The sequence below is a fragment of the Syngnathus floridae genome, chromosome 6 (assembly GCF_059516105.1).
Source record: "Syngnathus floridae isolate MCC-2025c chromosome 6, RoL_Sflo_1.0, whole genome shotgun sequence".
NCBI lineage: Eukaryota > Metazoa > Chordata > Actinopteri > Syngnathiformes > Syngnathidae > Syngnathus > Syngnathus floridae.
This window is the reverse complement of record NC_142418.1, coordinates 11825333-11842887: the sequence shown is the minus strand read 5'-3', so window position 1 is coordinate 11842887 and position 17555 is coordinate 11825333. Positions and strand designations below refer to the sequence as shown.

The 17555-nt window shown below is 40.3% G+C and overlaps 3 protein-coding genes across 5 annotated transcripts; 1 reads left to right on the top strand and 2 right to left on the bottom strand.

Moving 5' to 3' along the window:
• Positions 1 to 91: 91 nt before the first annotated feature.
• Positions 92 to 3553, bottom strand: LOC148396553 (cilia- and flagella-associated protein 20-like). 2 transcript variants are annotated; one of them, XM_088379930.1, is made up of 7 exons: positions 3071 to 3256; positions 2826 to 2989; positions 1945 to 2024; positions 1730 to 1841; positions 1448 to 1636; positions 449 to 561; positions 92 to 382 (listed from the first exon to the last, which is right to left on the bottom strand). In XM_088379930.1, exons 2-7 carry the CDS (start codon positions 2928 to 2930, stop codon positions 340 to 342), a joined length of 642 nt encoding a protein of 213 aa, XP_088236056.1. In that variant the 5' UTR covers positions 2931 to 2989; positions 3071 to 3256; the 3' UTR covers positions 92 to 339. The 2 variants fall into 2 exon arrangements, with proteins under 2 accessions (XP_088236056.1, XP_088236057.1); XM_088379931.1 differs by lacking the exons at positions 2826 to 2989; positions 3071 to 3256 and adding an exon at positions 3324 to 3553.
• A 67-nt stretch (positions 3554 to 3620) lies between these two features.
• On the top strand, positions 3621 to 8544 carry ces2b (carboxylesterase 2b). Its single transcript, XM_088379928.1, has 13 exons — positions 3621 to 3814; positions 4361 to 4553; positions 4633 to 4774; positions 4951 to 5084; positions 6181 to 6334; positions 6412 to 6516; positions 6598 to 6696; positions 6805 to 6948; positions 7027 to 7104; positions 7554 to 7698; positions 7769 to 7918; positions 7995 to 8067; positions 8161 to 8544. The coding sequence occupies exons 1-13, from the start codon at positions 3739 to 3741 to the stop codon at positions 8342 to 8344; spliced, it is 1677 nt and encodes a 558-aa protein (XP_088236054.1). The 5' UTR covers positions 3621 to 3738; the 3' UTR covers positions 8345 to 8544.
• A 242-nt stretch (positions 8545 to 8786) lies between these two features.
• On the bottom strand, positions 8787 to 17220 carry fbxo31 (F-box protein 31). 2 transcript variants are annotated; one of them, XM_088379926.1, is made up of 10 exons: positions 16732 to 17220; positions 14853 to 14924; positions 14389 to 14475; positions 13966 to 14042; positions 13727 to 13894; positions 13545 to 13619; positions 13304 to 13413; positions 12704 to 12857; positions 11506 to 11846; positions 8787 to 10670 (listed from the first exon to the last, which is right to left on the bottom strand). In XM_088379926.1, exons 1-10 carry the CDS (start codon positions 17114 to 17116, stop codon positions 10448 to 10450), a joined length of 1692 nt encoding a protein of 563 aa, XP_088236052.1. In that variant the 5' UTR covers positions 17117 to 17220; the 3' UTR covers positions 8787 to 10447. The 2 variants fall into 2 exon arrangements, with proteins under 2 accessions (XP_088236052.1, XP_088236053.1); XM_088379927.1 differs by lacking the exon at positions 14389 to 14475.
• Positions 17221 to 17555: the final 335 nt, after the last annotated feature.

Genomic DNA, 17555 nt, shown 5'->3' with positions numbered 1-17555 from the left:
TATGTTCATATTTGGGTTATGAATATCTGTTATGTTTACGTTTAGATCAAGCTTCCTGGTCAGCAATATGTATGCTACATGACTACCTTGGTGAGGTTAAAACTTCATTTTAGTAAATAATTTGTCAAAAAGCTGACATTATACAAGTTTCCAGTATTATGATTAACACTTGTATTACATTGATTCATAATGTAAATAAATCAAACAATAAAGAAGTGGAATTTGTTTAAAAAATAGGAAAAGACACAACTAAAAAGAAACATTTTCAACTTTGAATATAATAGATGTTCAAAGTTAAACTAACGGCTACACACACAAATAGTTGTGCTCAAACTTGGTTCAGGTCGGTCGAGGTGGAGCAGGTCGAGGACCTCCCTTTTTGCTGCGAGAAAAAGAAAGAGTTAAAAAAAAATCCAATGATCTAAATGTTCAGTATTTTTTTCCCTACCTTGCGTCCTGTCTCTTGACAGGAATAACCAGCTTAAACTCGGGTGGGAGCTCATCCTCAGTGTACTGTTTATCGGTGAAATATACCCTCCGAATACGACAATTTGCATGAATCTGAAAGAAAACAGATCACGACAGAATGACACTGAGTTTTTTTAGATGGGTTGTTTACTACAGTCATGTGTTCTTTACAAGCATATATTAAAGTCAATTTCTCATTTTGACCCATCATATTGAACGCAGACCTATTGAAGGATTCAGGTGCTTTCCTTAAGGGCACTTCTGCTGTAGAAGAAAAAGAAAGGTGTTCATGGGCAGGGAGTGCAGGATGATGCAAAGTGAACCCGGAAACACTAATATTTCACAATCCCACAAGTATGCAGTATACTGTCCCCAACAGGTGATCAAGTAAATTAATTTATATTGTACATTTTAGGTTAAAAGGTGGAAAGAGAGTTGAATATGCTAGAGTTCAACCAATATATTCTGAAAACAATCAAACGAGCACTGTCTCAGATATGAGTATTTCATCCAAAACCTACAGTATATGTAACCTCAGCTCAGCGGGCATCAACGGCAGATTTAAGATTTGAGGAGAGCCAGTGTTTAGCCTGGATGGATTAGGCTTGTTTGTTAGGTGGTGCCCAGCGCGCCGTCATCTGGCCAGGAACAATTACCGAATAAATAGAGCTCTGCGTGACTCTGCCCCTCGACCTAACCGTAGATTAAATGAGACAATAACTGAATTTAGGCATACAAGCTCATAAAAATAACCCACCGAGGTTAGTCGATCATTTTATTTTTTGTTACTTGGTTGTTGTTCTCTACTTGCGTTGCCTTATAAAGAGTGTTCCTGCGTTCCTGACAACTTGAAGATTTGAACTTTATCTTTCTTTAACTTTTTACATTTTAATATTGTTAGTCTTTTTTTACAGCTGTTTTTTTTTTTTGTACTCATTTCTGGGGATCACTTTCTTCTGCTGTCCATACGCACACATACCTGCACACGCTGCGTCTCTACATAACTGGTCCCATAGGCCCTCCTGGTGATGTCTACCAAGTTGAATTGAAACTGGTTCCAGCGGTCATCAACACTAATTGGCATTGTGCACATAAATGAATTCACTTGCGTCTTGCTGTGGTGATTACTTGCCCGAAACCTCCGGCGTAAATTCTGATCGTCTAAGACCTGAAAGTGGAAAAGGGAATACAGCAATTATGGCTCACCCTGAATAGCAATAGTTACTGTCTATAATCACGTGTTAAGAACATGTTTCAGTGCCTGGACTTCAAAGCTGAAATATTTCCTGGTCTTCTTGACGATCATCACAAGAAACGGCATTTTGATGCCAAGTGTCTGCCTCGGGTCAGCGGGACATGTGATGTAGTTGGTACTGTAGAATCACAGGGAGGTGGTGGCACAGAAAAGTCAAAGGTGACAATCCTTTAGCAGTGGTGCACCTTTTCTGAAGATTTGAGCTGAAAAATCGAACTCACCTGACATTTGAACCCTCCACCTCCAACACCAGAGAGTTGATGTCATTGTCTGTAACTCGTTTAATATGACCATTCTTCACCTGTAAAATACAAAATAAATGCAGTAGTATTTTAGTGCGAGACTGAGGCTCCAATTATGCGTCTCTACTAACTTGAGGAATGACAATAGTTTAAATTCTATATTTAGCAAAAGACATTCATAACGCTCATTGACAAATAAAAGGTATTGCTGTTGGAAAAGCAGTGATAATAGCCCACTTGTCTATTTTACACACAAGGTTTTTTGTTCTTCCCAAGAGTTAGCTTTAGTTTTGTTTTAGTTTTACCTTGTCTTCTCGTGGTGTCAAGATCAGGGGATGCCGTTTATATTTGTCATTGTGGGTTTCTAGAGCAGTTTGAGACCTTTGTCATTAAGTGTTGTATAAATAAATTTGAATTTAACTACACTAGAATATAAATAGCACATAAATACTGGGAAATTGATGATTTCATGGTCCTAAACTACATTTGGAAGAGGTTTATTCATTTTATTCACTGCAATTACCGTAGAATAATTGTGTTGTGTAAATTTATTCATTAAAATATATAAACATGCAAGTTTTAAGCTTTTTTTTTTTTTAGATTAAAATTTATGTTAACCTCATTGCTGCTATTTTTTACGTCGGTGTATTATATTCGTAATAGGAGTACATTATATACGTGTGCTGTTAATAATAAATAACGGGTTATAATTAATATCAAATGTTATGCTAAAGGATCAAATCAACAGCGAGTGCACCACAATGAGATAACACAGGCGTCATAAAACGTATTGCTGGCAGTATAGAAATATATGAAAATAACCAAACGTAGACGGAGGGTTCAAGTTCTCAGAGATCTACCTTTATATCCCATATCTGAAGAGGTTTGCTGCCGATGCTGTATAATATAGATAGAAATCCACCTTGAAAAGTGCTTCTAAACATGTTGTGCGTGTTCGGTCCCATTCACCGGGACCCGATTGGGTCAGACATCCAGATGCACGTTTGTTGTTGTTGTAAGTGTGCTGAAAAGGTCTGCATGCTTAGCAAAAGCACTCAATCAAAGGCACTCAAGCACACGTAAAGAAAACAAGCACACCTCATACCTTTCAGCCACACGCTGCGCGTCTTGATGACATAATCGTCATTCTGTTTCCTCAGTTTATCCATTTATCTTCGTAAAATTAATTGACTCTGACGAAAGGCAACATGTTTAAAAGTTTTTACTTCCTAAAGCTCCGGGTTTTTCAAAGGCGACAATTTAAAACACACCAACCAGCTTTGTTGAAATGTCATCCGATTAGTGAATAAATAAATACAATGCAAATGAAAAACTGTTAATCTCATAAATACAAATACCATTTATGACAGCATGCTGTCGCAACTCAGGTAAACGATAAAACTCCATAGCGGCTACATTGGAGCGAAAGTGCCCAAATTAAATACCTTCACCATGAAATATAAACTTAAAAATGCCATTTAAAAATTTAAAGGTTTAATTCAATCAATCTAGCGTCTAATATCAATTCAGGACGAGTTGGTTGCGCTCCCTTAAAAATAAAGTAGCAACAGCACCAGAGCCCAGTGTGCGCAGAGTGAGGGCGGAGTCGGCTACTGCCAGGACGAGCTTGTTGCGCTCCCTTGCCAATAAAGCAGCAAGAGCACCACAACCCGCGCCAGTGAGGGCAGAGTGCAAAGGGTAGCTGACTTCGGCACACTTCTTCGCATTCCACAAAGCCCCGATCACAGCGTTGACATTCGCACAACCAGGAACATGAAGTTCCGTCGAGAGGAAACGCTTTGCTTTCTCTCAGCTTTGTTCTATTTATGTATTGCAGCAGGAAGTGATGGTGAGTTACATTCCATCATTTGAAATGTATATTCTTGCTTCCATACAGTACATGGAACTAAACTTCAGTATGTAAAAGCAAATTCTACTGATGCTGCTGACCTCGTGTCCAAAAGAACTTGGCACTCCTAGTTTTTTAAGATTATTGGGGTTTTTTTTCTTCTCTTGCTCATGCAGAAACTAGAAGGATTCTCTTTCCGTTACAATATTTCTTAATCACCATAATGACGTAATTGGAACACAAACGTGCACAAACCTACACACCAGTCACCTCTGTGCTACTAACCTTACTTACGTAATATGATGTTCTGGGATTTTCCATAACTGTCCAGCAATTTGTCTGACATTGTCTAGCAATTTCTTTGCTAGTAACATGACCTGTAAGGTCCCCCTTCTCCACCACCCTACTCCACCACGTTACCTGATTTGCCCAGTATTAGAAAGAAGAAGAAAAAAATACCAGTCAATAATATCCGACAAGTGTGTTTTGGCTGTTCATGATCAATGATAATCACATCATTCTGATTCATCACTATGATCTTGACAGCACCTGTCATTCACACGGAGCTTGGCAGCCTGAAAGGACAGCATGTGAATGTAAAAGGGAAGGAGACGGGGGTCAATGCATACTTGGGTGTTCCATTTGCCAAGCCACCTGTAGGCCCTGGTCTGAGACTGGCTCCACCCCAGAAAGTGGAGGGATGGGAAGGAGTGAGAGATGCCAGCAAGCAGCCACCAATGTAAGCATAATTGTGCTCCAGCTGTGTGACAAATGTGTTGTTTCTTACTTTTATTGTTACATTAATGTTCTTTCGTCAGGTGCATTCAACATAGACAGTTCCTTCTTGATCTGATGGAGATGATTGGTGGCAGAGCACAAGAAATCCCGGACGTTTCAGAGGACTGCCTTTACCTCAACATTTATACTCCTGCAAGCAGACCTCATGATGCAAAGCTCCCAGTAAGAACCAATGTTTGCACTCATACTCCAGTTATGCCTCAACAGTTGCTCAATTTCTTACTTGTACGCAAGATTTAGGTTGAGTCATTACATTATGAGTGCTTAACGGTCCATAAATGTTAAGTTCAACATAGGCCTGTTAAAAATGTGTTTTGGGCTCATTTATTTCTGACCAGGTCATGGCATGGATCCATGGAGGAGGTTTTGCTTTGGGATCAGCTTCAGTGTATGACGGATCCGCCTTGGCTGCTTACCAGGATGTGGTTGTTGTGCTGATTCAATATCGCTTGGGAGTTTTGGGCTTTCTCAGGTAAATAATATGAATTGCATTCTTCAAAACAGCAAGTGCATGCAATGAAATCATCTGTCTTCTAAAACGCTCATCCTGGTCAGTATTGTAGGGAGGAGCCTATCCTGCCTAACTATGGGCAAAAGGCAGAGTATACAGTTATGCACACTCCAGATACAAAGAGTCAAGCATGTCCAATTAATCAACCATTAAGATCATCTGTAGGCGGGCTAGATCAGATTACCTCCAAATCAGTTTGGACTTTGAGAGTTATGTTTGCTGTAAACCCACCCAAGATATTAACTTGAATGAAGAAGCCAAGTGTAATTAAGTATAGATAAAGTTCGCAAACTATTAGGATAATCACACAAATATGACAGCTGGCTTTGAATGAAGTTCCACTTAACCATGAGTACTCAAACATGTTCTGAGAGCCAGCTTGACGTCCACTTTTGATCCTACAGATAAATCCTGCATGGTTTTTTTGCATCGTAGGTAGTATTGGAGTCCCCTTGTGCTCCCTTTTTGTATACGTGTCTGCAAACGCAAGTGCATTCTAGTGTATATTGTCCGCTTTTTCAAATTCTTATTTTCTTAAAAGCTTGTTGAGCCTGTTACCATATTTTCCGCACGATAAGGCGCACCTAAAAACCTCCAATTTTCTCAAAAGCCGACAGTGCGCCTTATAATCTGGTGCGCCTTATATATGGACCAATATTGAGCCACTACAGCAGGCGTGTCCAAATATATGGATTTATATATGGACAAAGTTTTAAAATGGGCCATTCATTGAAGGTGCGACTTATAATCCGGTGCGCCTTATATATGGACAAAGTTTTAAAATGGGCCATTCATCGAAGGTGCACTTTATAATCCGGTGTGCCTTATAGTGCGGAAAATACGGTACTTCTTTTGCAATTAGCTTTGTAGAAAGCCAAAGAAAAATTGAACCCAGCTGCACTGAGATGTTGCCAGATCTGCTGACGTTTTTCATGTCATGCGTCGTTAAAAAAAAAAATGGTGATGGTCTCTCATCACAAATACTGTATGACCTTGGAGGTATTTGAAGCATATGTGAGCAACAGTCATAACTTGTAGTCATGTACCTCTTACATAGTACCGGAGACGAGCAGGTGTCTGGTAACTTTGGTCTGCTGGACCAGGTTGAAGCCCTTCGCTGGATCCAAAATCACATTCACAATTTTGGGGGAGACCCAGCATCAGTCACCATCTTCGGGGAGTCTGCTGGTGGAGTGAGCGTATCCCTGTTGGTGAGAATCACTAATATTGAAATTCTTTATTCATGGTGACAGGGGATTTGATGCAGTCATTTTGGGTTTATATACAGCTTCTATCACCATTATCCAAAGGACTGTTCCATCGAGCCATTGCTGAAAGTGGCACTGCTGCAATGGATATGTTGGTGATAAATGATCCTTTACCAGGAGCACAGGTTGATCAGAAGTCACAAATCTAAAAAGCTTGGTTTGAATGTAACATTTCAAACTGATGAGTTCTTGTTGTGCATCTTCAGGTTGTTGCAAATGCATCTGGATGTAGCATTGAAAGCACACAGACGATTGCTGCCTGCATGAGAAACCTTGATCTGGATCTATTTTTGACTCTTGCACAGGTATGCGAAATTGATTTAGACTCATGAGCTATCATGCAAAAAGACTGATTTGTATCAATAATGTGCCCAATTTTTGTAATTGCTATTTATTATCCAATGTTTTTTCAGGATCCAACACTAAGAATTACCGTAACTACAGATGGACATTTCCTGACAAAGTCAGTAAATGAGCTATATAAGAAGCATGAGATTCAAAATGTCCCATTCATGACCGGTATTAATGATCATGAAGGAGGCTGGTTAATTCTTTCTGTAAGTGTGACTAATATGGTATGTTTCTGCAGTCTCTGAGACTCATGAAAATCTCATCACTTCTTCCCTTTTTCCTAGTACATGGCTCCGCCAAACTGGACTGAAGGACTAGACCGGGAGCAAGTTGTAAACTTAATGATGGTCTTCAACTCCAATGTAAGGCTTTTGATGCTTGCCATTCTTTACTTCATCATTCTGAGTTTTTCTTAAAGAGGAAGTCAACCACCAAATTTTCTTTACAATATGTATTATGTGCCCCCACTAGTTTAAACATTGCATCCTAATTAATGTTGTGTTTGAGGAATATGAGTTAAGCAGCAAAATCTCAGGTTGAGGCCATTTCGCTGTCGACCGAAAATGACATCACAGTTGCCAGGCCTCAGGTCACAACCAAACACTGTTCAGCTTCAGAAAACTGCTGAGCCGTACCAAAATGGCCACCGCCTGAGATGAATCTAAACAAGAGGATTTTGCCTGTTAATTTCATATTCCACAAACATTAATCAGAACACTGTATTTTGACTCGTTGGGCTGCACAGAACATATTACTACGAATAGAATTTTGCGGTTGCCCTCCCCTTTAAAGTGTCATTAATTTTCTTCAGCCCCAAACCCTCATCATGGATTTAATGTTAGAGGAATATATCGGAACTGGTGAAGATCGAGAGAAAAATCGAGATGGTTTTACTGAGTTCTTTGGGGATTTGTTGTTCACCATTCCCGCCATTAAGTCTTCAAATGCTCACAGAGGTACTGTGAATGCACAAACATTCCCATCAATTTGTCAGTGGCAACCAACTGTCGATTCTTCTATCTCTAGATGCCGGCGCACGTGTGTACTTGTATGAGTACCGGCATCCACCTCATTTCTTGAAGGCAAAAAGACCAAACTTTGTAGGGTGTGACCATGGAGACGAAATCTTTACAGTGTTTGGGTTGTGCTTTGCAACAACCCATATCCGACTAAATGGTGGGACCTCGTTTGACACCTCATATACATTGTTTACTTTGAGTGCAAAGTGTTTCACTAAAGCTCTCCATTTCAGCTACATGCCTGGAGGAAGAAGAGCAACTTAGCCGAACAATGATGGCCTACTGGGGCAACTTTGCTCGGACGGGGTAATTAACCAAAAGTCCTTCCTGTTTAATTCAGATCCAAACAGAATGAAACAACTACTAAAACAAGCTTTACTGTACTATGCATTCATGTAGGTCGCCGAATGGTGATGGCCTTGCTCACTGGCCTCTATATGAAAAAGAAGAAAAGTACCTGGTAATAAGGGCAAAGGAGCAGGTCATTTCCCAGCACCTGAAAAAGGATCGCTTCGTCTTCATGACTCAGACCATCCCAGAGAAGGTTCGACAACATCAGAAGACGGAGCACAATGAATTTTAGAAGGCTTGCATTTTTTCACTTTTTCTTTTTAAGCTGTCTTTTTCAGATCACATACTCTGATACTGTAAGTTTAATGTAGTGGTTCATCGTGACATACAGTAGTTGTTAACTGATTTTGAGTGTCGTGAGAACTATGAATGCGTTATGAGAACTACGTCCAGAACATTTTAATTACATCAATTAAACATTGTGTGACCATTGTTTATTCATATTATATATAATTTAGGTGAAGACTATATGAAAATTTTGGATTTTAACAAGTGACTGGTGAAACCAAACGTGTACCCCTTTCTGGAGAATGAATGATGGTAATGGTGCTATAGGTGCAGTCCACTATAATTACATCATGAAAAAATATTATCGTAGTACCACATAGATCACCGTATAAAATATTGCAAATGTCTTGGTTGTAAACTCAAAAGAAAACCACAAAAACCTACAGTTAAAGAAAATGACTCAGTTTAATTTGTACAATTTAAGAGTTGGAAATGACTCCAAATGAGCCCCGCCCAAAGCAACACTAAGGTATACCAATTAAATAGCCTGGTACAAATGGTTTGCAGATAGGAAAATTTATTGAACCATATAGTTAGGTTCAGATGAACAAGACAAAAGCTCATATTTTTATTTTTGCAAATGTTAGTATAGCTGCAGACTACTACGAATGTGCTGCCCAGTGTGCCCTTTCTTTAAATATGAGTTACTATACTGCCCAGAAAAGTGCACTTGTAGAAGAAAAGCTACTGGGCAAAGCCATCAAGCCATAACATGACATACATATAATATACACAATACTTGGTAAATGATTTTGGGTTCTACAATGTCCTGTAAGACCAGGGGTACCTAAGTCCTGTACTCAAGAAACCCCATCCGGACTGTTGTAAGTATATGCCTTCTCCAACACCCCTGATTCAAATGATCAGCTCATCAGCAAGGTTTGCGAAAGCCTAATGACGATCCTGATCACTTGAATCGGGTGTGTTGGAATAGGGATACGTCAATAATAGGCTGAATAGGGCCTCTCGGAGACCGGATCTGGGCACACCTGAGCGACACGGTGTTGTGAAATAAATTTAAAAAAGGAAAGTTGGGAATGGGATAACAAGGTGAGGCAAACATTTAAAGTACAAATATGATGATACATACACCGGATGTTGCAATTTTGTATCTTGCAAAAAAAAAAAATCTGCCAATAATAATTTCATACAGTGAATGAATCCAGTGAATGTATAGCTTATATTATACTTTTCCAAGACATGTTTTCAACTGACATTTTCAAGTAAGGCGTGCTTAAATAATTTTTAAGAGCCCAAGCATTTCACTAAAAATATTATCACTAAAGCTCAAAGAGCACAAATCAAACAATAATCGGAGCTACACTGTTTGATAAGAGAGCAATTCCTTTGCAATCTGTTTGGCAGATGCCCTGTTGTGAGAGCCACATTATTCCAACTGGGCAAGCTTTAAAACTGATTTAACCTAACTAGCTCTGACAACAAATAGATGAAAGGGGCGTCCTGTGATTCACAATTTCATGACAAAAAATACCTGAGAAGCTGTATATTTAATATCATGTAATTCAAAAACTAAATTGAAAGGCATACTTGTTCCTAAAAATAGTTTGCTGCAAAGCCAAATAAAATGCAGCATGTCGTAGAACAAAACATAACGGGCACTGAATGGAAATGCGTTTTACGCCATTATTTCTTCAAACACTACTAAGTACAGACATGATTTGAGAATCAGAGGCACATAAAGATTGAGCCATAAGTGGTAAGCAATATCGTACCTCTGTTTCACCTGGAGGATGTCAATAAATAAATAAATATATATACGTATATATATAAACACACTTGTGACCCTTTTTTTTTTTTGCGGCACTGGAGCGACATGAGTCAGGATGGGTCAAAGTGATAAACCTGCCCTTATGAGACAGTGAAACAAAAGATTTGAGAAAGAGAGGCTGGAAAAGATCATGCCACAAACCAATATGTACCGCTGTGGGGATGAGAGCGAGGTATAATGTACTGTGTAGTGTTATTTCTATTGTTATTATTCTTATGATTTATTGTATTGCCAGAAAGGGATTTAAAGCTTGGGGCCTCATGACGTCCAAGACTGCATGTTGCGCAGCATGGCCTCGAATCGCTCCAAGTTTGGCGCATGTGCGTGGGGCAGGTTGTCCGTCAGGCGAATGTAGAGACTGAAAGACTTCAACTCCAGCCAGATGAAACCAAAACGATCTTGATCAAACAGCACAAATAGCCCCGGGGTGCGCTCTGGACTTGTGAAGCCATGCCCGGCAATCAGACCCGTCCCATAGAAGCTGATGGATGGCACACAAATTCTTCAGTCAATATCTGAGATAGAGTAAACTCTCCACAATATTGACACTATTTTAACTATCGGACTGATTAGATTGTGATCCACATTGCATTTTTTTAATTATGTAGAATGAATTGCTTGAAAATGTCTCATTGAAGGTTACAAAGGTCTTCTGGTTTTTTCTATTTGAAGTATTGTATTGTGATTGACACAGTTTCAATTATCAACCACAATAAAACAACGAGGCATAACAAACGACAATAATTTACAGCTGGCATGCTTTGTTTCATTTTAATGAAAAATATTAAGATTCGGTCAGATCCAGAATATTTAATCATCCCAATCATTCGTCAGCCTATTTGCCATTCGCGATTATAAAGCCGAATGACTGTGTAAGAGATGTTAGCTTGCTCTACTAGTCAAGAATCACTACTCGGAGCCTTCAAAGAGCGTGCTGGCTGTGAAATTGGTGCCATTTAAATTAGAGGTCAAAGCAGTATTGCTAATTATCACTTTTAATGAGCGATAGAGGAGCAATTGATGATACTTGAAATTTCCAAGGTTTCGCAATTAAGTATGAGTCCCTCTAATGACTAGTTCTTACTTATTTTTCCCCATGAATTTTGGAGGAGAAACGCATGAAAAACACTGGAGACGAAAGTCAAAACGAGGCTGAGGTGGGACTCTGAAATTTGTCTCCTGAGCCATAGAAGAGCAAATTTTGAGCAGTAAAATGTTCCTCTGGTTTTTGCCAATTAATGGAAGAGCATTTATTGTTCCACTTGTCACTCTGTCACTGAGAATGCGTATACGATATACATGTGAGATGTTCTTACCATTTTCTGCAAGTGCGTGGGTACACTTCATTGCGAGCCATGACTCCTAGGGGTAGGACGAAGGGTTGGCTCTCACATGAACCAGTGTCTGCACTTGGACCCGGCTGGCAGCCGTCAGAAGTGACGCCACGATTGGCCTCTGCCACGTTTGCTGCGGCAGCATCACCACAAGCGCCTTCAGAGGTCCCTTCCCTCACCTGCCTCTGTACTTGTTCATGCACTCCCATTACGAGGCGTGACAGCTCCTCTAGATTGCGCTGATGTTCCAAGTCTGGAAGGATAAGCGGCTGATCCAGGTCAATATCCAAAGTCAGTTGCCCAGCGGGAACGTTGGGGTCTCCCTGCACATATAATACAAAATTCAGTTACCTTAAACAGTCTACACATTTCTATTTATATTAGGAGCCCTTCTTGACATCTGATGAAAATAGCATGTTTATTGTATTTCATATTAATTTCTTGATCTGAAACCGAGTCTGCCGTGCCTGATGTCGTGGAAACTAAACAATCACCCAATCATGCTCTGTTGTCTTATGATCGCAATGGAGAACAACTGAGACTGGCGTCCGTTAAACATTTTCATATTCTGGTCCTTTCTCGAAGAATAGTTTGCATGAAAATGTGAGCAAGTCTGAACATACTGCTGCCAGCAGTTTAGCTGCTACTGACCAGGAGTGCAGCTATCAGACCAACGTAGCAATTAGTCGTGTCATCTTTTGATGATGCACATTTGCAAGATGCAGTGATGTTAACACTGTATCTTACAATCTGTTCAATTTGTTTGTTTGGAATCTTGAATACCTGCTAAAACACTTAAGACGGTAAACTATATTGCATTGTTTTCATATTCTACATTTGTAAAAAATATTTTAATATTTCTCCATGTTCCCTTTTTTCATTTTGTTTAAAAAAAAAATACTCCATGTGTTAAAAGTTGAACTATTATGTAGTTTATTTAGTTTGCAGTTCAGATGAGTGCGACGGTATCTTGCATAGTATGAAAGGTATTGGCCCAGGATAATCACTGTGTTTGGGCAATTGTTAATAATTGACAACACAGGTGGTGTGTGACAGTGGCAAAAACCCTGTGTTTTCTTTGTGTTCCAAGACTAGTCACAGCAAAAGGCAAATCATTAAAGGCAAAAACCAACAGCCAGTTGGCTGATATCTGAGATACTGTAGGAGAGCAGTGACTTACAGTGAGTTTGGTGGCCCTTGCCGAGGTCTTGTGAAAGCTGAGCATGACAATCTCCAAACCGTGACTGCCATAGGTGCCTTTAAAGAGGCCTGGCTGAATCAAGTCAGAGGGCATTGGAGGAGGCAAGTAGATCCGTCGGTATGTTAGGCAGTTGCTGACAAGAGAAAATAATGGGAAATTGTTGACCAATTATTCAATGATTTACTTCTTCTCTGACTTTAATCAGGTAAAGATGTCCAATTCAAATTTACACATGCGTAGTATGATCAGTATTTTGTAAATGCAGTACACCAAGGCTATTCAAATACAAATTCAGGTGGGCCAAATTTTCAAATCAAGAAATGTAGCCAGCCATACACATTAGTGAATGGACGTTTTGAAATTTGTTCACTTTGTACAGGCAGACAATTTGATCCATTATTTATTCTCTCTTTGATAATGACAATCAAAATTAAGCCTTATCATATTTATTTATAACCGAATGCAGAATGTTTTCACGATTTTTCAAATCCGTACAGCAATATTAGAATTTCAAGTGCAAAAAAATCACGAGTCGCAAAGTATGTGAGGTAAAAACCTGTGCATGCAAATGTTGCATACTCATATTGGCTGGTGTAAATGAACTTCATCAGGATGAGCTCCTGCATATGCTCATGGAAGATTTCTTCTAGCGTCCGGCCCCATTCGTCCTCCAGCCATGTCCTGAACTCCTACACAAACATCCACAGACCACCTGAATGCTGAATTGTATGACTTTTGACTTGAAGTAAATAAAACCACTCCAGGAAGAAAAAAAAAATCGCAAACCAGAGGAAATACAGTAACTTTTGATTTGACCTACTTCCTGTCTGCCTCCTGGCATGCGATGATGATCCGTCTGGTTACATTTTGTTGAGAATTCATCCTTCCTGACAGTCTACAAATAAAAACATAATAGAAAAATTAAATACTTATCACATTGACACTTAGGAATCTAATTTATTCCATGTTCTGGTTTCTCTTACGTTGTGTGTGATTGCTCACCTGGATGTCTCCTTTGTGGGGACCTTTGTGTCCATACATACACTCCACAGTGGCCTTCTTGCTTTCCCACATGTGGATACGAAAGAGAGGTCGTTTTCTCATGGGATCCTCCACACGAGGGTCGTGTGGTGGTAAATACATCCAACCGATGATGAACAGCCCATCAACCTTGGAATTATCAAACATCAGTCTCTTAATATTGCATTTCCCAAAGATTTCCATCTCATAGTCATGCTTACCACAACATTAAGTAACCCCCCGTAAGGGCCTATGTCAGGCTGCCATAATCCCAAAATGTGCCTGTATGGATGAAGCACTGCAACACAAGAACACAATGCACCATAATCAGTACTCCAAATAGTGCTGTGCAAATACTTTACGTGAGGGCACACTGCACACGTTATTTCTTTCCCAGTCTCAGTTAGTACAGGGTTCAATTTGTGTGAAACCTCAAAGGAATATGTAATGGGATTGAGTTTCCCGCTGCCAACATGCTCAACATAACTCTATAAATCTACGTTTCTATTTGTGGCACTAAAAGCATTTGCAATTCTCACACAAAGCAGAACACTTTCAATCAAAATTACACCATGAGTAGCACCCCCAACAAACACACAAAGGCCAGCGTGCTGTCGGCAATAAGTCAGAGCCCGTTTACATACGGTGTGTGTACACGTCTTTATAGTCCATATGCTCGTAATCCGGAAGGAGCTTCACAAAGCGCCCAGACTTCACTCGTGGGTTAACACCTAGACAGTCACAACACAGGCATGTAGAGGAGCCAGAGATCCAGGTGAGCTCCGATCAACGAGGCACTCAAGTGAATGTGTGCACAATGTGCCAAAATATTGAATCAATATACCCAAATATAAAGGACCAAGGCTTTTGCCAGGAATAATTTCTAGTCACTAAAGTACTTCATGTAAGAAACATCAACATATTTAGGGATGCAGAAAAAAAAAATGTTGAAGGACCCCCTGGAGAGAGAATTAAAATGAAGACTTAACATAAGCCTATATACTACATTCCATATGAGTGAGTATTGCAAATCAAATTTCAGTAATAACATTGATGACGTATAAGTAATAACAAATTTATAGTTTCACTGTAAAACAATTTCACTCACGTTTCACATAGAGGTCTCGGCTAGAAACTCCACCCACTTCTGTCTTTCTCAAATCCTCCTTTATGTGGAATTCTGCAGAAAAAAAAAGAAATACATATACAGTATGAAAACTATAACTAGAAGGGATGGGCACTTCCATTATTGAAATTAGTATTAGCACAGTGGGATTTTACACCTTTTGACAGTGATATTAAAAACAACAGATTAATGAAGTGGTGTGGCAGACTAGCGAAATTTTATGGTAGCAACACCACTACCTGGAGACGTGACCCAAAGAGACATGAGGGGAATCAAGCAGCTTCTGAAGCCGTGCAATCACAAATGTATAAGATGCTACTATGTATTCAAACTGGACAATCTTACACAATGACGACAAAAGAGGTGGAACCCAGCCCACCAGAACCTGGTTTACATCCCCCTTAATTTTGAATCAATTTTGAATCTGCATTAACAGGAAGGCTATCTCTCTGTGAGAGGTCAGTTTGGAAAAGGTCTCTTCTTTTCCGCTTTGCCTCAGTGCACCCAAAAAGGTCCATAAAGACATACATATTTCAATTTCTACAAGTGTAATAGACAGTGCCTTAAGACTTTTGGTTGTTTTGTGTATTTTGCTACAGTACAAGGGGCTTCACTGTATCTTAGATCTTCAGCTTGGATTTCAGAGTGAGTCTTAGGGCAATAAATTCCTTTTCTAATTCTGAAGCACGAGACAGCTGCTCAACGGGTGGCAGGAAATTTCATCATAGATGGTGCAAGTCAAGTATTGCTGTCTTTTTAAGCTGCGCAGTGTCAAACTTGGATTTTGAAGTTTTTGTACAGCGTGTTGTGCAGTATCGGTACACAGCTGCAACACATCTCATGCAACATGATTGTATTATAAATATATAAAGGCTGTCAGCTTGCTATATTTAAACCTGTGGTTCCATACTTGTAGTGTGCTATCCATTAATCAATCTTAATGGACTTTGTGCACTTAGCACTTCCCGATCGCTGTAAGGTGGCATGTTAGCTTCCGGTCAGCATGTAAACGCCTTGTAACAGCATTGCAAGCGTATTAAACTCAAAACTCAGTTGACAAGTGGCACTTGCTTATTAGCAGTTTTGGCTTTCGGAGCGAGTTCCTCGATTTTAAAATGGAACTTTGAATGCCATCTCCACCTTGAAATGCACTAGCACAGAACTATTGATTATACTGTTCCTAACTCACAACTCCGAGTTCTCACACATTTAATAAGTCAGCTGGTCTCCAAGTAACTTGCTGTTTGCACTGAGAGCGGAAACTGTTATGCCATTTAACCTTTCCATAGGAAATGCTTCATGAGTTGCCGTGGTTAGGTCCCAAAATTGTTTACGACTGATAATGCATCTTTGTTCATCTATCCATACCAGCAATGTATAATGACAGAATGATTAGATGGATAAAGGTCTAAATAGCATCTGTTTCCTTCCATAAAACAGAATATCTAAGATTTTGTTCAACTAACAGGGCCAAATTTCAAATTGATTATTTGTGTGTACATTTTAAAGCGAGATAGAGTGATATTCATCTCATGCAAAATGTGCACCTTGCCTAAATAAAAGGTTGGGAAACACGGATCTAAGTATAACCGGAGGACCTTCCATAGAAGGGCAGCCTAGCCTACTGCAGTGGGATTGCCGAGCTGAGGAGGGCCTGTAAACAAAGTCAGCCGGTTCACATTTGCTTTGACAGCTGGTTGTCGGGGCCTTCTCGTTCCCGATCAATACACAGCCAATAAATATTTACGCTGCACCGGGCACATCTAATTTATCGCACGGTAAAATGTCACGTCGTGTGACGTTTACGCAATGTAACAACAAGAGGTTAGCAGCAGGCCTTTTCTCGCTGCTGTCTTAATACCTTCCATGCACCGCCTTCTCCAGATGGTTTCTGTGTTGAGGATTTGTCTAAATTTCTTGCAGACTAAGGCGACGTTGGGTAGCGCGGGTCCGGGAAGTAAGGAGAAGATCTCCACTAAAAGCTCCGGCGGTAGTTCCGACAAGGCCTGCGGGTGCGGGTGTTCCGTGCCGTCTCCCCCGCCGCGGTGCGCCCGGCTCGGCCCTGTAGTGTTGACGCCGCTTTCCGTTCTACCGCAGCCGGCGTCGCCGCGCCTCTGGCCCACGATGCGCTCCTCTTCCTCCTCGTCCATGTCCGAATCGCTCGCCTGTTCTTGCTGATTCTGCCGCGGTCGCCTTCGGCACCTCCGCGACTGCCCCACTCCGCAGAGCCTGGCACAAACAGCCATCCGTGGTCAGCAGGCAGGCGACATTACATCACTCGATTCCACTCGTGTTTCCGCTGCAGTGTGCTTGATCTCGTCCTCTAATGTGACGTCAACGTGGGACACCGCTGGAGAGAGTGGAGCAAGTGGAAGGACGGGGATACATCTCGCGTCAGCTAAGAATTTGCATAGTGCTGCTGTTGAGGGTTTACAAAATACGCATGATTCTTGTCGGTTTTTTTTACCATATAATAATCATATAATATTGTAAATATTTATGATATTTGACCAACCACATTTATTGGAATTTTTTTACTTCACGTTTGCCTGTTACTAGGCAGAGTTCATTGGGCTCAACCATCCTTGCCCCATAAGGCAGTAATTTTGGGCCACCAAACAAAAATGTGTCTTTTGTGTAAACTATCTGGAAGCAATGCTTGATGAAAAGTACAAATATCATAGC

What these genes read in the sequence shown, in the direction of transcription:
- LOC148396553 (XM_088379930.1), bottom strand. Translation starts at nt 2,930, where the DNA reads ATGGGACCGAACACGCACAACATGTTTAGAAGCACTTTTCAAGGTGGA. An exon ending in TTCAGATATGGGATATAAAG is followed by an intron (nt 2,025 to 2,825) that starts GTAGATCTCTGA and finishes TGTATTTTACAG; the next exon opens with GTGAAGAATGGTCATATTAA. An exon ending in TAGAGACGCAGCGTGTGCAG is followed by an intron (nt 562 to 1,447) that starts GTATGTGTGCGT and finishes GTTTTCTTTCAG; the next exon opens with ATTCATGCAAATTGTCGTAT.
- fbxo31 (XM_088379926.1), bottom strand. Translation starts at nt 17,116, where the DNA reads ATGGCTGTTTGTGCCAGGCTCTGCGGAGTGGGGCAGTCGCGGAGGTGC. An exon ending in TAAAGACGTGTACACACACC is followed by an intron (nt 14,043 to 14,388) that starts GTATGTAAACGG and finishes CTTGTGTTGCAG; the next exon opens with TGCTTCATCCATACAGGCAC. An exon ending in ATTTACACCAGCCAATATGA is followed by an intron (nt 12,858 to 13,303) that starts GTATGCAACATT and finishes TTCTCTTGTCAG; the next exon opens with CAACTGCCTAACATACCGAC.
- ces2b (XM_088379928.1), top strand. Translation starts at nt 3,739, where the DNA reads ATGAAGTTCCGTCGAGAGGAAACGCTTTGCTTTCTCTCAGCTTTGTTC. An exon ending in CTCATGATGCAAAGCTCCCA is followed by an intron (nt 4,775 to 4,950) that starts GTAAGAACCAAT and finishes ATTTCTGACCAG; the next exon opens with GTCATGGCATGGATCCATGG. An exon ending in GGAGTTTTGGGCTTTCTCAG is followed by an intron (nt 5,085 to 6,180) that starts GTAAATAATATG and finishes CCTCTTACATAG; the next exon opens with TACCGGAGACGAGCAGGTGT.